Below are 16,129 nucleotides of genomic sequence, written 5' to 3' on the forward strand. Positions count from 1 at the left end.
GAAATAGCCCTCTGCCATCCAAATGGCTCATTGGCCCTAGGTGGTAGACTTCACAGGTCCAAACAGACCTGCACATCGTCCAGATCAGATCACTCCCATGGGAACGCATTGGGCCATTCTACACAGGAAAACCTGTCAGACCCAGAGTTCATCAGTCTTTAACCTGAGACTATGCTGGAACCTTTGCCAAGGACTAGAAAAATGATAGACTACCCCTTCTCCCCACCCAACCCCACCACCTTCTGTTTGCCTGGCTGCTTGATTCTTCAAAATAAGGGCGAATTCTCACCAGAGGAACTAGGATCCAGATGGTCACAGCCCCATCCTAGCTTGATTTCTGCTGCAGTGATCAACACCATGACCAAAAGGAATGTGGGGAAAGACAGGGTTTATTTCATCCTTCACTGCCAGATCATAGTTTATCATGGAGGGAAGTAATAGCAGGAACTGGAGCAGAAACCTGGGGAAGGAACTGAAGTACAGTCTGGTATTTCCTGGTTTACTCCTCATGGCTTACTCAGCTTGCTTCCCCCCCCCCCCCCCAATTCAGGATCACCTACCTAGTGGTGCAACTACCCACAGTGGGCTGGGTCCTCCCATATCAATCATTAATTAAGAAAATACTGCAAGAAGTTGCTTACGGGCCAGTTTGATTGAGGCTGTTTCCCTTTTCCACATGATTCTGGCTCTTATTGCATTGACAAGAAACAAACCAGCCGAGCCCCCAAAGTGAAGATAGCTTAGACAATGCCCCTTCTGTCTTTTACCAGCCAAGCCCCCAGAAATAAAAGGACATGAACAGGGACATAGTGTTTCAGGATCCTTGATTCTTGAGGAAACGCAAACAGAAAATTGTGACCCTGGGGAAAGGACTTGACCTTGCTAAGCCCAATTTCCTCTTCTGTGATGGGGGCCAATGCTAGAGGGCTGTTAAGTCAGGCAAGGAACTGAGAACATGGGCAAGGGTGGCTCCCAGTTCTGAGTCAGCCCCTGCCAAGGGCATGATCTCCCTACATTCTTAGCAAGAGGCTAGAACATTCCTAGTGTTTGCCCTGGCCAGAACTGGAGTTGGCTCCACAGTGGCCTTCCCTGCTTTTCCACCTCCATGCCAAGGAGGCACAGGAATCACCCCGTGTCTGCAGGAGTTGGCTTTGTGATCACCCATGATGAAGGAGTTCGCTTGAGGACCACCCGGGACACCAAAAGACACAGATGCTCAGGGAAGCCTCCAGTGTAAAATGTCATCGCATTCACATATAATAAATGCTCTTGCACGTGTCAAATGACTTCCAGAATCTTTGTAATACCTAATGCGATACAGATTCTACAGAAAGGTTATCCATTTCATTTCAGGATTCGTGAGAAAAAGCCTCATCTAATCAGATGCAACTTTCTTTTGAATATTTTGCTCCATGGGTGGTTGACTCTACAGACAAAGAATTTTGGATGTGAAGGGATGGCTAGGATGGCTGCCTGGTAAGGTACCAAAATCCTCAGTGCGCAAATGACTGTTGGCAGCTGTGTTATTGATGTGCCACATACACAGACACACACAGCCCTCACCCCTAACCTCTCCGCAGGTGGCTTCAGCCGAGGTATTTTCTAGAGACCACTGAGAAGGATGCACTGCATCCATCCCAGGCACTGAGGAAACAGGAAGAACGGGTCCTCCTCAGAGGTACCCAGGCTCATGCCTCCAGGCTCAACTGCTCCAATACCTCCAGATACAGAGGGATCTGCGGTAGATGCAAGGGATGCAGCAGTAACCAAGGAAACCTCTTGAAGGACCAGGATGCAGATCACTATTGGTCCAGCTGTACTGTCCAGGAGACAATGCATCCTCCTGGGAAGAACCAAAACATCCCTTCGGCCAGTGCAGAGTGAAGGGTTCCAAGGTCACAGGCCCAGAATAACTTTATTTCCCTTTTCCCAAAGGAAAGCCAGTTGTGCAAGTAGCCCACGATGAACTTCCCACCCTAGGATTTGTAATCATTTTGAAATTTAGGCTGGAGAATTGGAGAACTCAGCACCTGACACCCCACAGATATGGACTTGTGGCACTTGGCATTCGGGGTGTCCATGGGAGATTTTTGTCACTGTGCAAGCCTCATGAGTGTACTTGCCACAAACCTAGATAGTGTGGGCCAGTCACTCCAGATGGGCTCTTGTTACAGTGGAGGGGCAGTGGAGGGACACGAAGAAGGCAAGACCCAGGAGGCGGCTACCGATGTCACCGCGCATACTGTTTTACAGTCCATTTTGTATAAGAAGGAATGCACTGTGTAATCGTGGGTACAGGTGCAACACAGTAAGTAAATAAACAGTAACATGGTCGTTTATCAGGCAATATTATGTGCTGTGTGCAATGTGGCTAATATAGGCTCGGAAGACAGGCAGCACTCTGTGTTTATACTAACAGCACAAACACAAAAGGGATGTGTTTCTACAGCATCGTCACAGCTGTAAGACATAGGCCGGCAGTAGGAATTCTCAGCTCCATTGCAGCCAGTGGAATCACCACTGTATGTGAGATAGGCAATCATGCTGTTGGCCAGAAAACATTACATGACACATGACTGTATTCTGCACATGCGGAACCTTGGTTTTCTCTGCGAGTACACCATTGGCTCATGGGAGTGATAGTTAGAGAAGGTGAATGAATATTTGGGGCAGGGATGTGAGACCAAGTTGAGTGTGCTGGAGAGGAAAGTGCCAATTCCAATCTAGTGTTTCCTTCCCCCAGGGGTTCTCTTCAGAGGTGGCTTTAGAAGGAAGGGAATGGATTCAGTGAAGAGCAGAGGGACAGGAGGAGGAGGAGGCGGTGAGACTGGAGCAGGCAGTTTAAACTAGACTCCTCCTGCCCCCAGGAAAGAGTAGGAAAAAAAAAAGTTGAAGCCCACCAAACTTAGAGAGCACACAGTATTCTGACTTACATGATGATTTATAAAATATGAATTCATCTCTTTAGAGTCTGTAATTAGTAACCCTTATAGTCATCAGAACTTAGAGCCCAAACTCTTGCAAGAGGAAGCATGATTAACCCTATTGCTTTCTCTTAGATTCCACACTCAATAACGCCAATGAGAAGATTTTTGTGACAGGAGTTATTTTATGGCTACTTATGAAGTTGGCTGAGTTCAGACCCAGAACGGTGCAAGACCTAAAGAACCTGTCCTTCCTACTCATGGCAAATGATGCCAACTGCTGGTGGTTTAGTTCCAGAAGAATCACAGAGCCTTGTCCTTAAAGTTAGTTGACCAGGCTTTAAAAATAGGGCAGCCATGTAAAAAACATTCTAAATAGGCCAAGCAGCACAAACACCCTACAAGAGGGGTCAGTCTCAGCAACCCCGTGACCTGCGGAGACAGCCTAACCTGTGCCGAATCACGTGCAGAATGGCTGCTGCCCATACATCATCTCACGGGCTGTATTACTTCAGTCTTTGCAACAGATCCTGGAGATGAGAAAGCAGAACCCCGGAAGCTAAACAGCACTGAGACTCTCAGAAAACACAGTTGCAGGTATAGAATTCAGATTCATGCAGCTCAAACACGGCCAGGCTGCCTCCTAAAGACTCCACGTCATTCCAACCAAGTATTCACTCTGCCAGGGCAGAGAGACAAGGGATTTTTCTTAAGGGTCATGCCTCCTTCATAAAGTATTCCTTGACATGTCCTGGGAGCACCGCACTTGACCCTTTCACTTATGTCTCCTGCCCTTTCTTACCAAACCATTGGTCTGGCCTGGAACTTGTATTCAAGCACCTCTCTCTGTCCTGCTTTTAAAGAAAAGAACGCCAGAGGGCGGTATTGACCTATGTTTCTTCTTCCTAAGCACAGTAGCCATCAAAAAGCAAGGACAGCACCAAGATCGCCTTCAGCTTGGGGAACACCCCAGCTAGAAGACGTCTACCAACCTCTCCCTGGGGCACAGACACCATCCCTGTGTCAACTCCTCAAATATCTCAAATCACACTCTGTGACTGTTGCTGGCTAGGCGGAGCAAGAGAGCCAGGTAGGAGCTGGTTGTCCTTATGGGAAGCCATTTGTAGAGAGTAGAGATGCAACACAGACTCTCATCCTCATCTTGCAGACGAGAAAACTATAGTGCAAGAGTTTTAAACTAGTCCCTGCCCTGACTCCCCATCACAACCCATTTCTACATCAAGAACCTCCTCAAAACCTGGGAACGGATTGCTGTTTCGTGTGTAGAAAGGAGAACAAGCCCACGGAGCAAACCCCCATCAAGGGCAAAGGCACAGGACAGGTAAGGTTCATGAACCCCTGCTAATATAACCACAGCTGGTAGGACCTCAGCGTCTCCCACTCCCTGGAGTCCCTGCATCCCAGGTGAGAACTGGGTTTTACAATGTCTGCAAGCCCACTGTGTAGTCCTTGAAGCAACACTCAGAGATAGTTGGATTTTTTTCCTTTACCAACGTAGAAATTGAGACCCAGAACCATCAATCTGCTATCTGAGGTATCACAGTATCTTAGGAGTCCAAGGAAGAGTGAAACTCCAAGCCCAGTGCCAGGGCCTGGCTTCTCTTCTCCCTGGGCATGTGGCAGTTGATCTGTTTCAGCCCCAGCGCACAGCCAGCAGCCAAGTCCGTTCTCACCTGTTTCCTCCGTGGTTATCCACCTGCCCTGAGCCTTTTGTCCCCAGCTCTGAGCAAGAAAACCAAATCCTCATTCCACAATGCAGTCTGCAGAGCTAAGTGAACCATTGTTTGTGAAACTTCATAGAAGAGGGGCCTCTCCTCTCGGTAGCTGAATTGACACTAGGTCTCTAAAGATGCAAGACGACCATCTACCTCTCAAAGTCAAGGCCAGTTGTGTCTGCAGCTGGTCAGCTAGTCTAGTCCAGTGTCTGTGAGTTGGCCCTCTCTGCAGAGCGTGAGGTACCCCAGGCCTCTGGACCAGTCAAGACAACAGTGGAACGCCGGAAACACACACCAGACCCTTCCTCTTTCCCTCCAGGGTCATTGCTCCCAAATGGCCAAAGCAAACAGAGGAAGACACAATGCGGGCCTTCTGCCCAGAGCCACCTCCCCTGTCATTTCCTGGCCTCCAGAACCGGTCACTGTCATTCATTCTCACTGTCTGCCCTTTTGACCACTTTCCGTGAATCGCATAATCGTTTCCTTCACTTGCCTTGAGGAGGACACCTTTTGTGTCTCCACATTACAGATAAACAAAGTGAGGCCTTGTAAGATTAGGAAACTTGGCCCAGATAACACAACTACCAAATGGCAAAGCCGGGACCAATCCCAAGGACTGCGTTTGTAACGCTCTATTGTCTTGTCATTTGTATGGCACGTGGGGCTCAGAACACATGCGTGTTCTCACTTAAGAAGGTGTCTTTCTATAGCGTATTAAATTAACTGCCTCTGTAGCCTTCCCTGGGACAGCTCAGACCTACTCCTCAATCTTTCCTTTGTGTGTTTGTCTGATTGTCTGTTCATATGATTAACCAGGACACGTTTCCTCAGATTTGAATTCCTCTTCTGGGAATTCTCGAAAGGTCTAAAAACAACTTCATCCACAAATGAGATGTTTGGGTCTTTCCCCAGAAGTCCCAGGCTTGGCCAGGTGGCTGCTGCTGTTTATCCCTCCGCAGTGCCTGAGCCAGGGTTTATGAAAATCTGAAATGGATTCCCCTGGTCTAAGGGCTCACCCTATGAGGATGCACAGGGACTAAGCTTCCCACCCTCTGCCCTCTGGGGATCAGACAGGGCCCCCTACAACCAGCCAGGTTTTTTTGGGGGGGGGGGTTGAGGGAGAAACTGATCCATATGTAACTCAGGGGACTCAATTGTGCATGTCTCTAAAAATGTCTCCTAGCCAGGAAACTCCTCACAGGAACCCCATCATCTGCCAATATCAGAGTCTGGCTACATGACCTATGGCACTGAACATGACCCCAGTCCATTCCTTTCACTGTAATTCTTGTCCCTCTTTCCCTGGCCTCTGGCTGGCAAAAGCCACCAATTATCACACAGGGTGTAAGCTCCTGGAGGGTCCGACTGTGTACATCAAGTCCAGAGTGACCACCGTATAACATCCATCATTGCCTCTCTGTGCCAAGCAAAACAATTTACTTCACAACCGTGTTGTGAGTTAAGAACTTGCCTTTTCCCATTTTCACCTGAGAAAATTGAGGATGGAAAGAGCTAAGTAACCTTTCAGGACCAGCCCAGGGAAAGCTAGGATTGGCAGGTGGGTCCACCAGAGCTCAGAACATGTGTTTGCTCTGTCCCTAAAACTGCTTCTTTATGGGTTCATGCCTGTGTGCATACCGAAATGTGTGCATATGTGTGTGTGCGTGTGCACATATGTGTCCACATGCACACGGGTGACCATAGAGACCTGAGACGGCACTGGATTCTGCAGAGCTGGAGTTACAGGTGATCACGAGTTGCCCAATGTGGGTGCTGGGAACTGAACTTGGGTCCTCGGAAGATCAAACACTCTGCCCTGCTGAGCCATGCCTCTAGACCCCTTCTTTCGGATATTTTACATTTCCCCCCCAAAGCAAAGCAATGACATGCTTCCTTCTCGAACCACTTAAATTAGAAGCTACACAAAACAAACTCTCCATCCATAAAATTAATCTTTACATTTCTTTATCTTGTATTTGTGTATCTATATGAAAATAGGTTTGGTTTCATTTTTTAAAAAACATGGTATTGAAGTCCGTTTCTCCAAGTTTCATTTGAACCCAGCCATATTTCCACCCCCACTAATATCTAATTGTTCTTCCACAATCTACTTTTCATAACTGCGTAAGGCCGCATCATTTGGAGGAGGCAGTAGTTAACGAACCAAGCCCTCATTGCTGGCCATGTGGTAGCAATGATTCGTTATGGTGATGTAATAAGCGATGCCATGGTGGAGATTCAACACCACATCTCTGCTCTGTCTAGTTCTGGAAAATGAACACTGAAAAGTAGAGCCGCAAGATTAATTGTACAGCTTTTCGCCCATAGTGCTGCATTCCCTTGGGGTGTATTTTGAAAATTCAGGGCTCCACCATCGGCTAGCTAAGGCTTCCTAGTTGAGAGACTAAACAAAAATGTGCTTGCTATTGTTTTAGTGTTCTGAAAAAAAAACATGCCAAGTTTACTTGTTTTGAACCTCGGGGAGCTTTTAGAGTCTAAAGTTTAGACCCGGTTAGGGAAGCCCTTTCCCTGACTGTCCATGATGGGGACAGGCGGCTCCTTGGAATCTAGGGAAACCACTCCCACACAGTTCTCTCCCCACCAAGCACCCAAACACTGCCCGTGGAAGCAGCTCTGTGGTACTCACAGTCAGCGTATGACCTGGTACAGCTGTCCGGGAGATCAGAATGCGAAGGCCTAGGCAAGCAACCTCTCTCTTGGTGACGCCCCCAGCCTCAAAGAAACATGGCGTCTGCAGGAAGAGACGAGTCAGGAGAAGGAAGTGGAGCTGAAAGGCAGCAGGACGTATTAGAGACAGCTTGCATCAATTTTCCTCCACCTGACCCATCAGAGAGATGGTTCAGCTGTTTCCAGACCTCATCAGGAAAGAACCGCCTGCCCCAGAGGAGAACTCCAGCCACTCCTGGGCTCAGAGCCTGGTGTGTATGGAGAACGGTAGAGCCTGGAGAGGGGGGCTCAGCAAGCTGCCTGCAAGCTGGGATCTGCAATAGAACCCCAAGGGGAGACCCGCCCTGCCTGAGAAGCTAAGGGAAGCTGGGCCTGGCTGTAAGCATAGTCTCAGAAGCTGGAAGACTGGGGAAAAGCATGGGCACCTGGGGGCCCTGGTGTTGCCCCAGCTCCCTCCATGCCAGAGTCCTCTGTACAACAACTTCCACCCACATTAGAGCAACTGAAGAACTGGGGACGCTGCTGTGCCTAGGAGCTAGAAATAAACTTGTATCATTTCTCCCTAAAATCCAATTCCCGTCCTCTCCCTTCTGATGATCTCTTTAAGGAGCCTGCGCATCTTGGTGGCTCCCTAGGCCATGTCCACTGTAGCCTTCCCACTGCCTTCTACCTGCAGTGTGTGTGTGTGTGTGTGTGTGTGTGTGTGTGTGTTAGGAACACACTGGGGACCTCTTAGCAGCTCCAGATAAAAGCATCTTCCCTTCGAAAGACCAAAGCAAGAGCTGCTGATAGTGGGAGGGACAGAGGTGAAAGGAGAAATGAGGGGTGGCAAGCAAGAAACAGGAGGGAATGGGAGACAGAGACAGAAAAATAACCGGATGCAGAGAAGGGAAACAAAGTCTGAAAAACAACGAAACACAGAAAAAGCTGTAGAGAAGACAGGCAGGAGGGAGAAAGAGGTGGAAAGTGAGGAGGGGGGAGAACTGAAGGGGAAAGGTAAGCTGGGATGCTGAGAAAATAAGCAGGAGAAGGATTGAAGGGAGCCCTTGTCATTTGGGGTATCAGCTGTAATGAGTCTCTGGTAGGGTATCATTAGTGGAGACCAAGGCCACAGCCAGCAGGGAAAAGAGAGAGGGAGGCGGGTCCCGGCCTCTGCTGGCAGGTGGCCGCCCCTGGGTGGGGCCACCCAGCCAAGCCCTCGGGGTATAAGTCACAGAAGGCCAGGGCCAGCTGAACACCTGTCAGGGACAGCTCCAGAGAGCACAGGTGCAGCAGGTGGCTACCCGAACCCAGCCCCAGCATGAGTTCCTTCGACCTCCCGGCACCCTCGCCACCGCGATGCAGCCCCCAGTTCCCCAGCATCGGCCAGGAGCCCCCCGAGATGAACCTTTACTATGAGAACTTCTTCCACACTCAGGGCATGCCCAGCCCTCAGCGCCCCCCCCTCCTTCGAGGGTGGTGGAGAGTACGGGGCCACCCCTAATCCCTACCTCTGGCTCAATGGGCCAGCCATGACCCCACCACCCTACTTGCCGGGCACCAACGCCAGCCCCTTCCTGCCCCAGGCCTATGGCATGCAAAGGCAGCTACTGCCCAGCGACCTGGGCTGGCTGCCTATCCCCTCTCAGGAGGAGCTCATGAAGCTGGTGCGCCCCCCATACTCCTACTCAGCCCTCATTGCCATGGCCATCCATGGTGCGCCTGACCAGCGCCTCACGCTGAGCCAGATCTACCAGTACGTGGCCGACAACTTCCCCTTTTACAACAAGAGCAAGGCTGGCTGGCAGAACTCCATCCGCCACAACCTGTCTCTCAACGACTGCTTCAAGAAGGTACCCCGAGACGAGGACGACCCAGGTAAGACAGCGGTGCCTAAGGAGTAAGCGACCAGCCCCTGGGAGGCTGCAGCTATCCCTCAGGACTTAGTTCATTTCTGCTCCGAACTGTATTCTAGAAAGTTCTAACTTCAGCCGCTATTCTATCCACAAAACTGGGAGCTACTAGGAGACAGGGCTAAGAGGAACCCTGCAAGGGAAGGAGAGAATGTGGGTTCTGGAAGCAGGCTCAGGCTTCCGTGTCTCAGGGAGGTTGTGCTTGCTGAACCTCGGTTTCCTTATCTGAATTCAAAATTGTTTCTGCACGGTCTTTATTGTGTGTGTGGGGGGGGGAAGCTCAATGTGCTGCAGTCATTATGATTCACTGAGCTTCAGTGACCAGCATGGAAGAGTCCTTGGTAGGACTAGAACAAGCCAAACCCAGTGTGTCGCAGCCCCACATGTAGTGGAGAGGACCTGGCCTTGGTTGGGCACCATTGATGGCCTCATGGCATGCCTCTCTGCATGCCCTCCCCTCCACAGAACTTCCTTTAATCCTGGCAGCACCCTGCAGGGAGTCTCTTAGTGAACCCATTGCTCAGATGAGGAAAACAGCATTCAGGAGTGATACTGCCTTCCCAAAGTGACAGATTGGAGTGGTAGTGATGGTACTTGACCTAAACCCAGCTTCCCCGCTGAGATTGGAATGCTCCTTTCAAATGATGAGCCACAGACATTTGCAGAGAGAAATGTAAAATATTCCTCAATCCAGTTTCCAGAATGGAAGCCTAGTTTGGTTCTCATACAGGAAGCCAGGGTAACACTTGGAACCCTACCTCTGCCTCTCTTTGAAGTCAGCCTTTGTCAGATCTATGTGTCCCTCAGAAGAGAGCCTGTCCCATGCAAGGTGTCCCCCCCCCCCCCGCATTCCAGCTCAGAGTAGCAGGGAAGAGCCAGGGCTTCCCTGCTGGTGGCAGGCACCTCAGCTGTACGTCTCTTGGACACGGGTAGTGTCTGTCCTTTCCCACAGTGATGGGAACTTTCCAGGCAAGAAAACTAAGATTTGGCCAAAGTCCTTTGTCACCGAGGAGCAGAGCCGGGGCTCAAGTCCATCTTAAAGGAGAAATTCAGAAGTCTAAAACTGTTTCTGGGCTTTTCCTGAACCTTAGTAAGAAATAGAGGCCCTAACCAGTACCACGCCCCTCTCTGGGTCCCTGCACCCTGACACTTTACCCTTAAAGGGATCAACCTTGTAAACTCCTTCAGGCCCTACACTGCTTTTTTGTGCACTCTCCAGAGCCTCTTGTGTGGGGAGTGGGAAGGCATTTAGAGAGAGAAGGGTGATGCTTAGAGAGAGGTAGGTGTGTGGGGTGAGCCAATGTTTGTGGGATTTCTCCACTTCTGTCCTGGCTTTGTTCTTCTTCGTATTTGTTGCCCTTGATTTTAGCTTAGAACATGGCAGACCAAAAGAATGAGGCTTGTGTCCATCTCTCTGTTTTCTTAAAGTCTCCCACTTTTGTCCCAGGCAAAGGGAATTACTGGACTCTGGACCCCAACTGTGAGAAGATGTTCGACAATGGAAACTTCCGCAGGAAGAGGAAGAGAAAATCGGATGCTTCCTCTAGTGCTGGCTCCTTGGTTACAGAGAAAACAGAGAGCAGCCTCCTGGCAGGCAGTCCCAAGTCCACAGAGCCTCAGGACGTCTTAGACACTGCCTCGCCAGACACCACCAGCTCTCCAGAGAAGCGGTCCTCTCCTGCCCCCTCAGGCACCCCATGTCTCAACAACTTCCTCTCCACCATGACAGCCTATGTGAGTGGGACAAACCCCATGGGCCGCTCCGTGGCCACACCAGGACTGAGCCTGGAGCCTACTGACAAGACGGGACAGAACTCACTGGGTTTCAACTCATACACCCCCCTCACCAACCTCAGTAGCCATGGGAGTGGGGGTGAATGGGCCAACCCGGTACCCACCAATGCTCTAGGCTATGGAGGCTCTGTCCTCAACCAGTTCAGCCCACATTTCTATAATAGCATTAACACCAACAGTGTGCTCTTCCCCAGGGAAGGCACTGAAGTCTAGGGACAGAACAGCTTCTGGCCCACAGAGCTGAGGGGGCAGTAATGGAGGTCTTCCAGACGAGACCCTCCACTAACCCCGACATCTGAGACACCTGAACTCTGCAGACAGCACAGGAAACTAGAAAGAGTCTGTATTCTTTCTAGAACACTGTCCAGTGCTTCTGATCATTGCATCTGAATCCACACAGATTTGATAACTACAATGGGCATACCAGTGTCAGCTCGCCACAGGGATGTGGCTATTTTTTGAGCCCTTACTATGTACTGGGCCCTGCCATGGGCTTTTAAATGGCATGGCCCCACTATGTACAGTCATGCTTTGAAGTTCACATGGCCCTCTGCACTTGACAGATCTTGATAGTAAGGCTTGAGAATGTTGTCAGCCTTTCCAGGGTCATGAAAATGAGAGAAAAAGATGTCAAAGCAGGGTCTGGGTAACCTTCAAAGACTGGACTAGAGGAGGCAGTGATGGAGGAACTGGTGGAGAGGATCTGTATAAGAAGCTGGTTATGGCAAGGTATATGGTTATACCTTCCCAGTGCCTTCTGGTTACCCATCAGAATTCGATGCCAACTTGGGCATGACTCATCCCCACCTGTTCTTCCTCTTCTTGCTCCAGCTTATGCAGGTGCTCCTTTAGCTACCACTCAAGAGGGCAAGTCAACAGCAGGATGGGGACCCAGTGAAATGTCCCCCTAGGACAGTACCTCTAGTAGATACAATATGGGGGTCTCAGTTTCCTGGCCCCCCTCAGAACTTGAGCAGAGCCAGAGGTCAGTGCGAAGAGTGGTATGTACCCTTAAACCCCCAGCCCAGCACCTCCGATCCACAAAATCTTGTAAAACCCTGCTTTTTGTGTGTGTATGTCATGGACCAGTGAACAAGATATGGCTCGGACTTCCAAGAGAAACAAGGCCAAATAAGCAGAATAAGCATTTCCCTTTTATAGCCGTGGAGAGGTGGACACTTGTCTTAGAAAACAATGGCCTTGAAGGAGGGGGCCTCTGCCTTCGGAGGGCAGGGAGGCTGTGAGCACAGCCTCTGGGACTGTTGTCTCTTGGTTTTGTAAGTTACTTTATATAACTGTGATATCACAGTATAGCCTCAGAAGTGTTTTTTGCTTTTCTTATTTCTCTTGAATTAAAAAGAAGAAAGAAAGAAAGCTGTGCAGAAGTGTGTGGCCCTTCCTTGTGAGTTGTCCTGTTTCTCAGTTGCCCAGTTGAAACCTGAAGCTGAAGGGGCTTGGGGCAGAAAGCAGAGAAGAATGGGTATCAAGACTTACCCATGGCTACATTGCCTTGAAGCTAGTCAAAGGACCCCAGGGTAAAGACGGGGCTACGGAGATGGGGTAGATACATACCAGGAAGGAACCTTGTGTCACATACAATATGAATATGGACATAGCCCAGCTTCACAGCGCATGCAAACCTCATGATTGTGCTGTGAGCATGCACAGTCATGTGAAGGGCACAGCTCGTCCAGTCAGATGAAAACGCAGGGCCAAGGGGGTGGAGCCTGAAGTACACGTGGGCTCCCTGCCCGGGTCTCTCTGGCGTCTGCACTCATCACTCATTAGCCGTGGCCACGGCTAGTAGCAGGAGGCCTGTTTGCCCTGGTGACATCCAGTAGTCCATGGCACTGAACATGGTGACATGTGTGTGCATTGAAGCTGGAGGTCTTCTACTTGAGGGTTTCTTCCCTGATTGAGAAGAGAAAGGGCTCAAGTCAGGGGTAGCTGGGTGAACTCTTTTTCTCTGAAGTGGCAAAAGGGAGCTGTTGACCCACAGTGATGCTATGAGGATCAGCACATCCACCCTGGGTTTTCTGGATGCCGGGCTCTGTTTTTGGACTTGACCCCCTTTTTGTGTTTTATCTATAAAACCATCTAATGCTATCGTCCCTTGATTTCCACGTTATTGGTGAGAACACCAAGTCCCTGAGAGATTCTGCAGCCATGGGAGCCACATATCCAGGATTCACAGACTACATGGAAGGTGCTGAAAGAGGCCTTTTCCGCAGCTGTTAACAGAGAGCACAGTACTTGGTGCAAAAACACACAGTCGTGAAAGCCAGAAGCAGTGGCAGGCACATTCTTCTGCAGTGAGACTCGCTGCTCATGTGTGGCAGTGGCTGAGGAGAGGGGAAGGAACACCATGTCTGACCTACAAAGTCAGAATAAGCTGTCCCTTGCTGCCTGCTGCTGGGAGAACCAGGGACTCTGTCTCTGGGGCAATGGAAACAGAGGCAGAGTTAAAATATAGATCCCTGAAACCCAAACAAGCATTATTTTTGGTCACACTACATGCCACTATCCCCAGAATTTCCCAGATCCCAGAGACCCACCCTCACCATTGCCTCTCTCACTGCCTGCACCCATCCTCAACTTCTTTCGCATATAGAGGTGCAATGAGTTAGGGGACTGGGCGAGGGCAGGGATGGGAAGGGCCCCCCCAAAAGCCAAACCACCCCAGAGGGGAGCCAGCAACTTCAAACCAAACCCAATAACTTGATCCTCTAGTTTTCTTTGGCTCAAAATTGAAACAGGGCAGCACCAGAGAAGTCTAGGATTCTGATACTGTAGAGACCCTGACAGCTCTCACCTGAGTCTGTGCAGGGGGAGTCTCTGAGTAGCATCTGGGGGGTCACGGGGAAAGGAGGCACATGGCTGGGTGCAGGTGAAGGAGGGAAGCCAGCAAAAAGATCTTTGCTGTTCAACCTTAGTGGATGCTGCAAGTTGGAGAGAGCAAAGCTGGCAAGAAGGAATAAGGAACAAAGACAAGAATTAATTGGCCTAGCAAGGTTATAAATATAACTAATTCATCAGCCATTCATGTTTTGGCTCTGCACTGAAAGCATACTCCAGCATCAATACCTTCCTGGACTTAGGGAGAGTTGGGAGGACCTTGGACTTAACATAGTGAAGGGAACCCTGATGGCTCTTTGGCCTGGAGAGGGAGGGAGTGGGGGTATGGGCAGAAGGGAGGGGAGGGAAGGGGGGAGGAGGAGGAGAGGAGAGAGAAATTTTTAATAAAAAAAGAGAAAAAAAAAGAAACTAAGAGGAAGGCTGCCCATATTGGAGGGACCAAGAAGGCTGCCTAGAGAGGTGAGACACCAGGGATTTATACAGTCACCTTCACACTACCTATTCTCAATTAGAAGGCCTGCATGTCTAATATGGAGGTTTGGGGGGGGGACCTCAAAGCAGACTACATAATATAGATTACATAACATGTTATATACATAGACAACAATCTCGCTTCTTTCAATGGGTAAATTTGTAAGGAGGTAAAAGTCAGGAAATGCTACCCACAACTGTCCCAGGCACTTTCTGATGGGTGGTGAAAAATAAGGTTGATCTTTCCCCCGGGTCATTCAGCATATCTTCATGTTTAGTGACCTCCTCCAGTGAACAGAGCCCAAGGGACTTGCTATCTTGATGCATGGCCCCAACCTATGCAATAACTGACCGGCCTCTAGAGTAGCACCTGACCAGGCCCGTTTCCAATGATGGGAGAGGAATGGGTTTCCTTAGCTCAGGCATGGCCTTTGTGAAGACACGTCGAGGTTACATTATAATGAAAGGGAATTGATGTGAGGCCAACAGCTTATATAAAACATGTCCCCACCAAAATCTTGTTTGTTGCAAGGTCAAAGCCAAACAAATGGGAGTTTGGTGTGGGCTTCAGCTAGGTGAAGCTGGCATTGGCATTCCTGGCAGATGAGACAGATCCATATGCAGGACTGGAGAAACCATGATGGGGCATAAGGAGAGAAAACCTGGTCAACAGAAGAATCACATGGGAGTCATAGCTGCGTGGGAACATGCTGGCATGTGTGGGAATCATAGCTGTATGTGAACATGCTGGCATGTGTTGAAGTCATAGCTGCGTGGGAACACGCTGGCATGTGCGGGAGTCATAGCTGTGTGGGAACACACTGGCATACATGAGAGTCATAGCTGTGTGGGAACATGCTGGCATGCGTGGGAGTCGTAGCTGCGTGGGAACACGCTGGCATGCGTGGGAGTCATAGCTGTGTGGGAACATGCTGGCATGCGTGGGAGTTGTAGCTGCATGGGAACATGCTGGCATGTGCAGGAGTCATAGCTGCGTGGGAACATGCTGGCATGCACAGGAGTGGTTGCTGTGTGAGAACATGTTGGCATGTGCGGGAGTCATAGCTGCGTGGGAACATGCTGGCATGTGTTGAAGTCATAAATACATGGGAACACACTGGCATGTGTGGGAGTCATAGCCGTGTGGGAACATGCTGGCACGTGTTGAAGTCGTAAATGCATGGGAACACGCTGGCATGTATGGGAGTCATAACTGCGCGGGAACACGCTGGTGGGTGGCTAGTACTTCCAGTCACATTATCCCTGATCAGCTGCTGCTGTTATTGTCTCCATTTGGCCACGAACCCACAGTGGCACAAAAAAGTTTTGAAAATCTGTCAGGATATCAAACAGCGTTCTGTGTAATCGAGACCTAGGGCTTGTATGCTTCCTTGGAAATAGGCATTGGGACCTGGTGATGAGCAATCAAGGAAGAAATTTCTCAACTAAGGGAACATGGTGACATAGTATCTGGGTCAGGAAGGTCATGTTGGCCTGAATACTATTGGAAGTCCGAGCTTTATTGTCATGAGGGGCTTAGCTCAGACTCTCACCCTGCTCAGACTTTGTCCTCTCTTGCTTCATCTTCCTCCCTGGAGGAGGGAGCCTCAAGGTGGCACCTGCCGTGAAGGTGAAGTGTTAAGGATGCATTCTCTTTCTAGCCCAGGTGGAGCATAGGTACCAACAACTACCACTCCCTGTGAACTGAGTGCTTCTTACAGACCAAGCAGGGCCACCGTCGAGCCCTGGAACATCATTATTTTCATTT

The 16,129-nt window shown here is 49.9% G+C and overlaps 1 protein-coding gene across 1 annotated transcript; it reads left to right on the plus strand.

Annotated features, from left to right (window-relative positions):
• The first annotated feature begins 8,648 nt into the window (after window positions 1-8,648).
• On the plus strand, window positions 8,649-11,247 carry Foxi1 (forkhead box I1). Its single transcript, XM_038329122.1, is given in 3 exon segments — window positions 8,649-8,786; window positions 8,788-9,205; window positions 10,688-11,247. Coding segments are annotated over 3 exon segments (1,116 nt in total).
• The last annotated feature ends 4,882 nt before the right edge of the window (window positions 11,248-16,129 follow it).

The sequence above is a fragment of the Arvicola amphibius genome, chromosome 4, assembly GCF_903992535.2.
Source record: "Arvicola amphibius chromosome 4, mArvAmp1.2, whole genome shotgun sequence".
Classification (NCBI taxonomy): Eukaryota; Metazoa; Chordata; class Mammalia; order Rodentia; family Cricetidae; genus Arvicola; species Arvicola amphibius.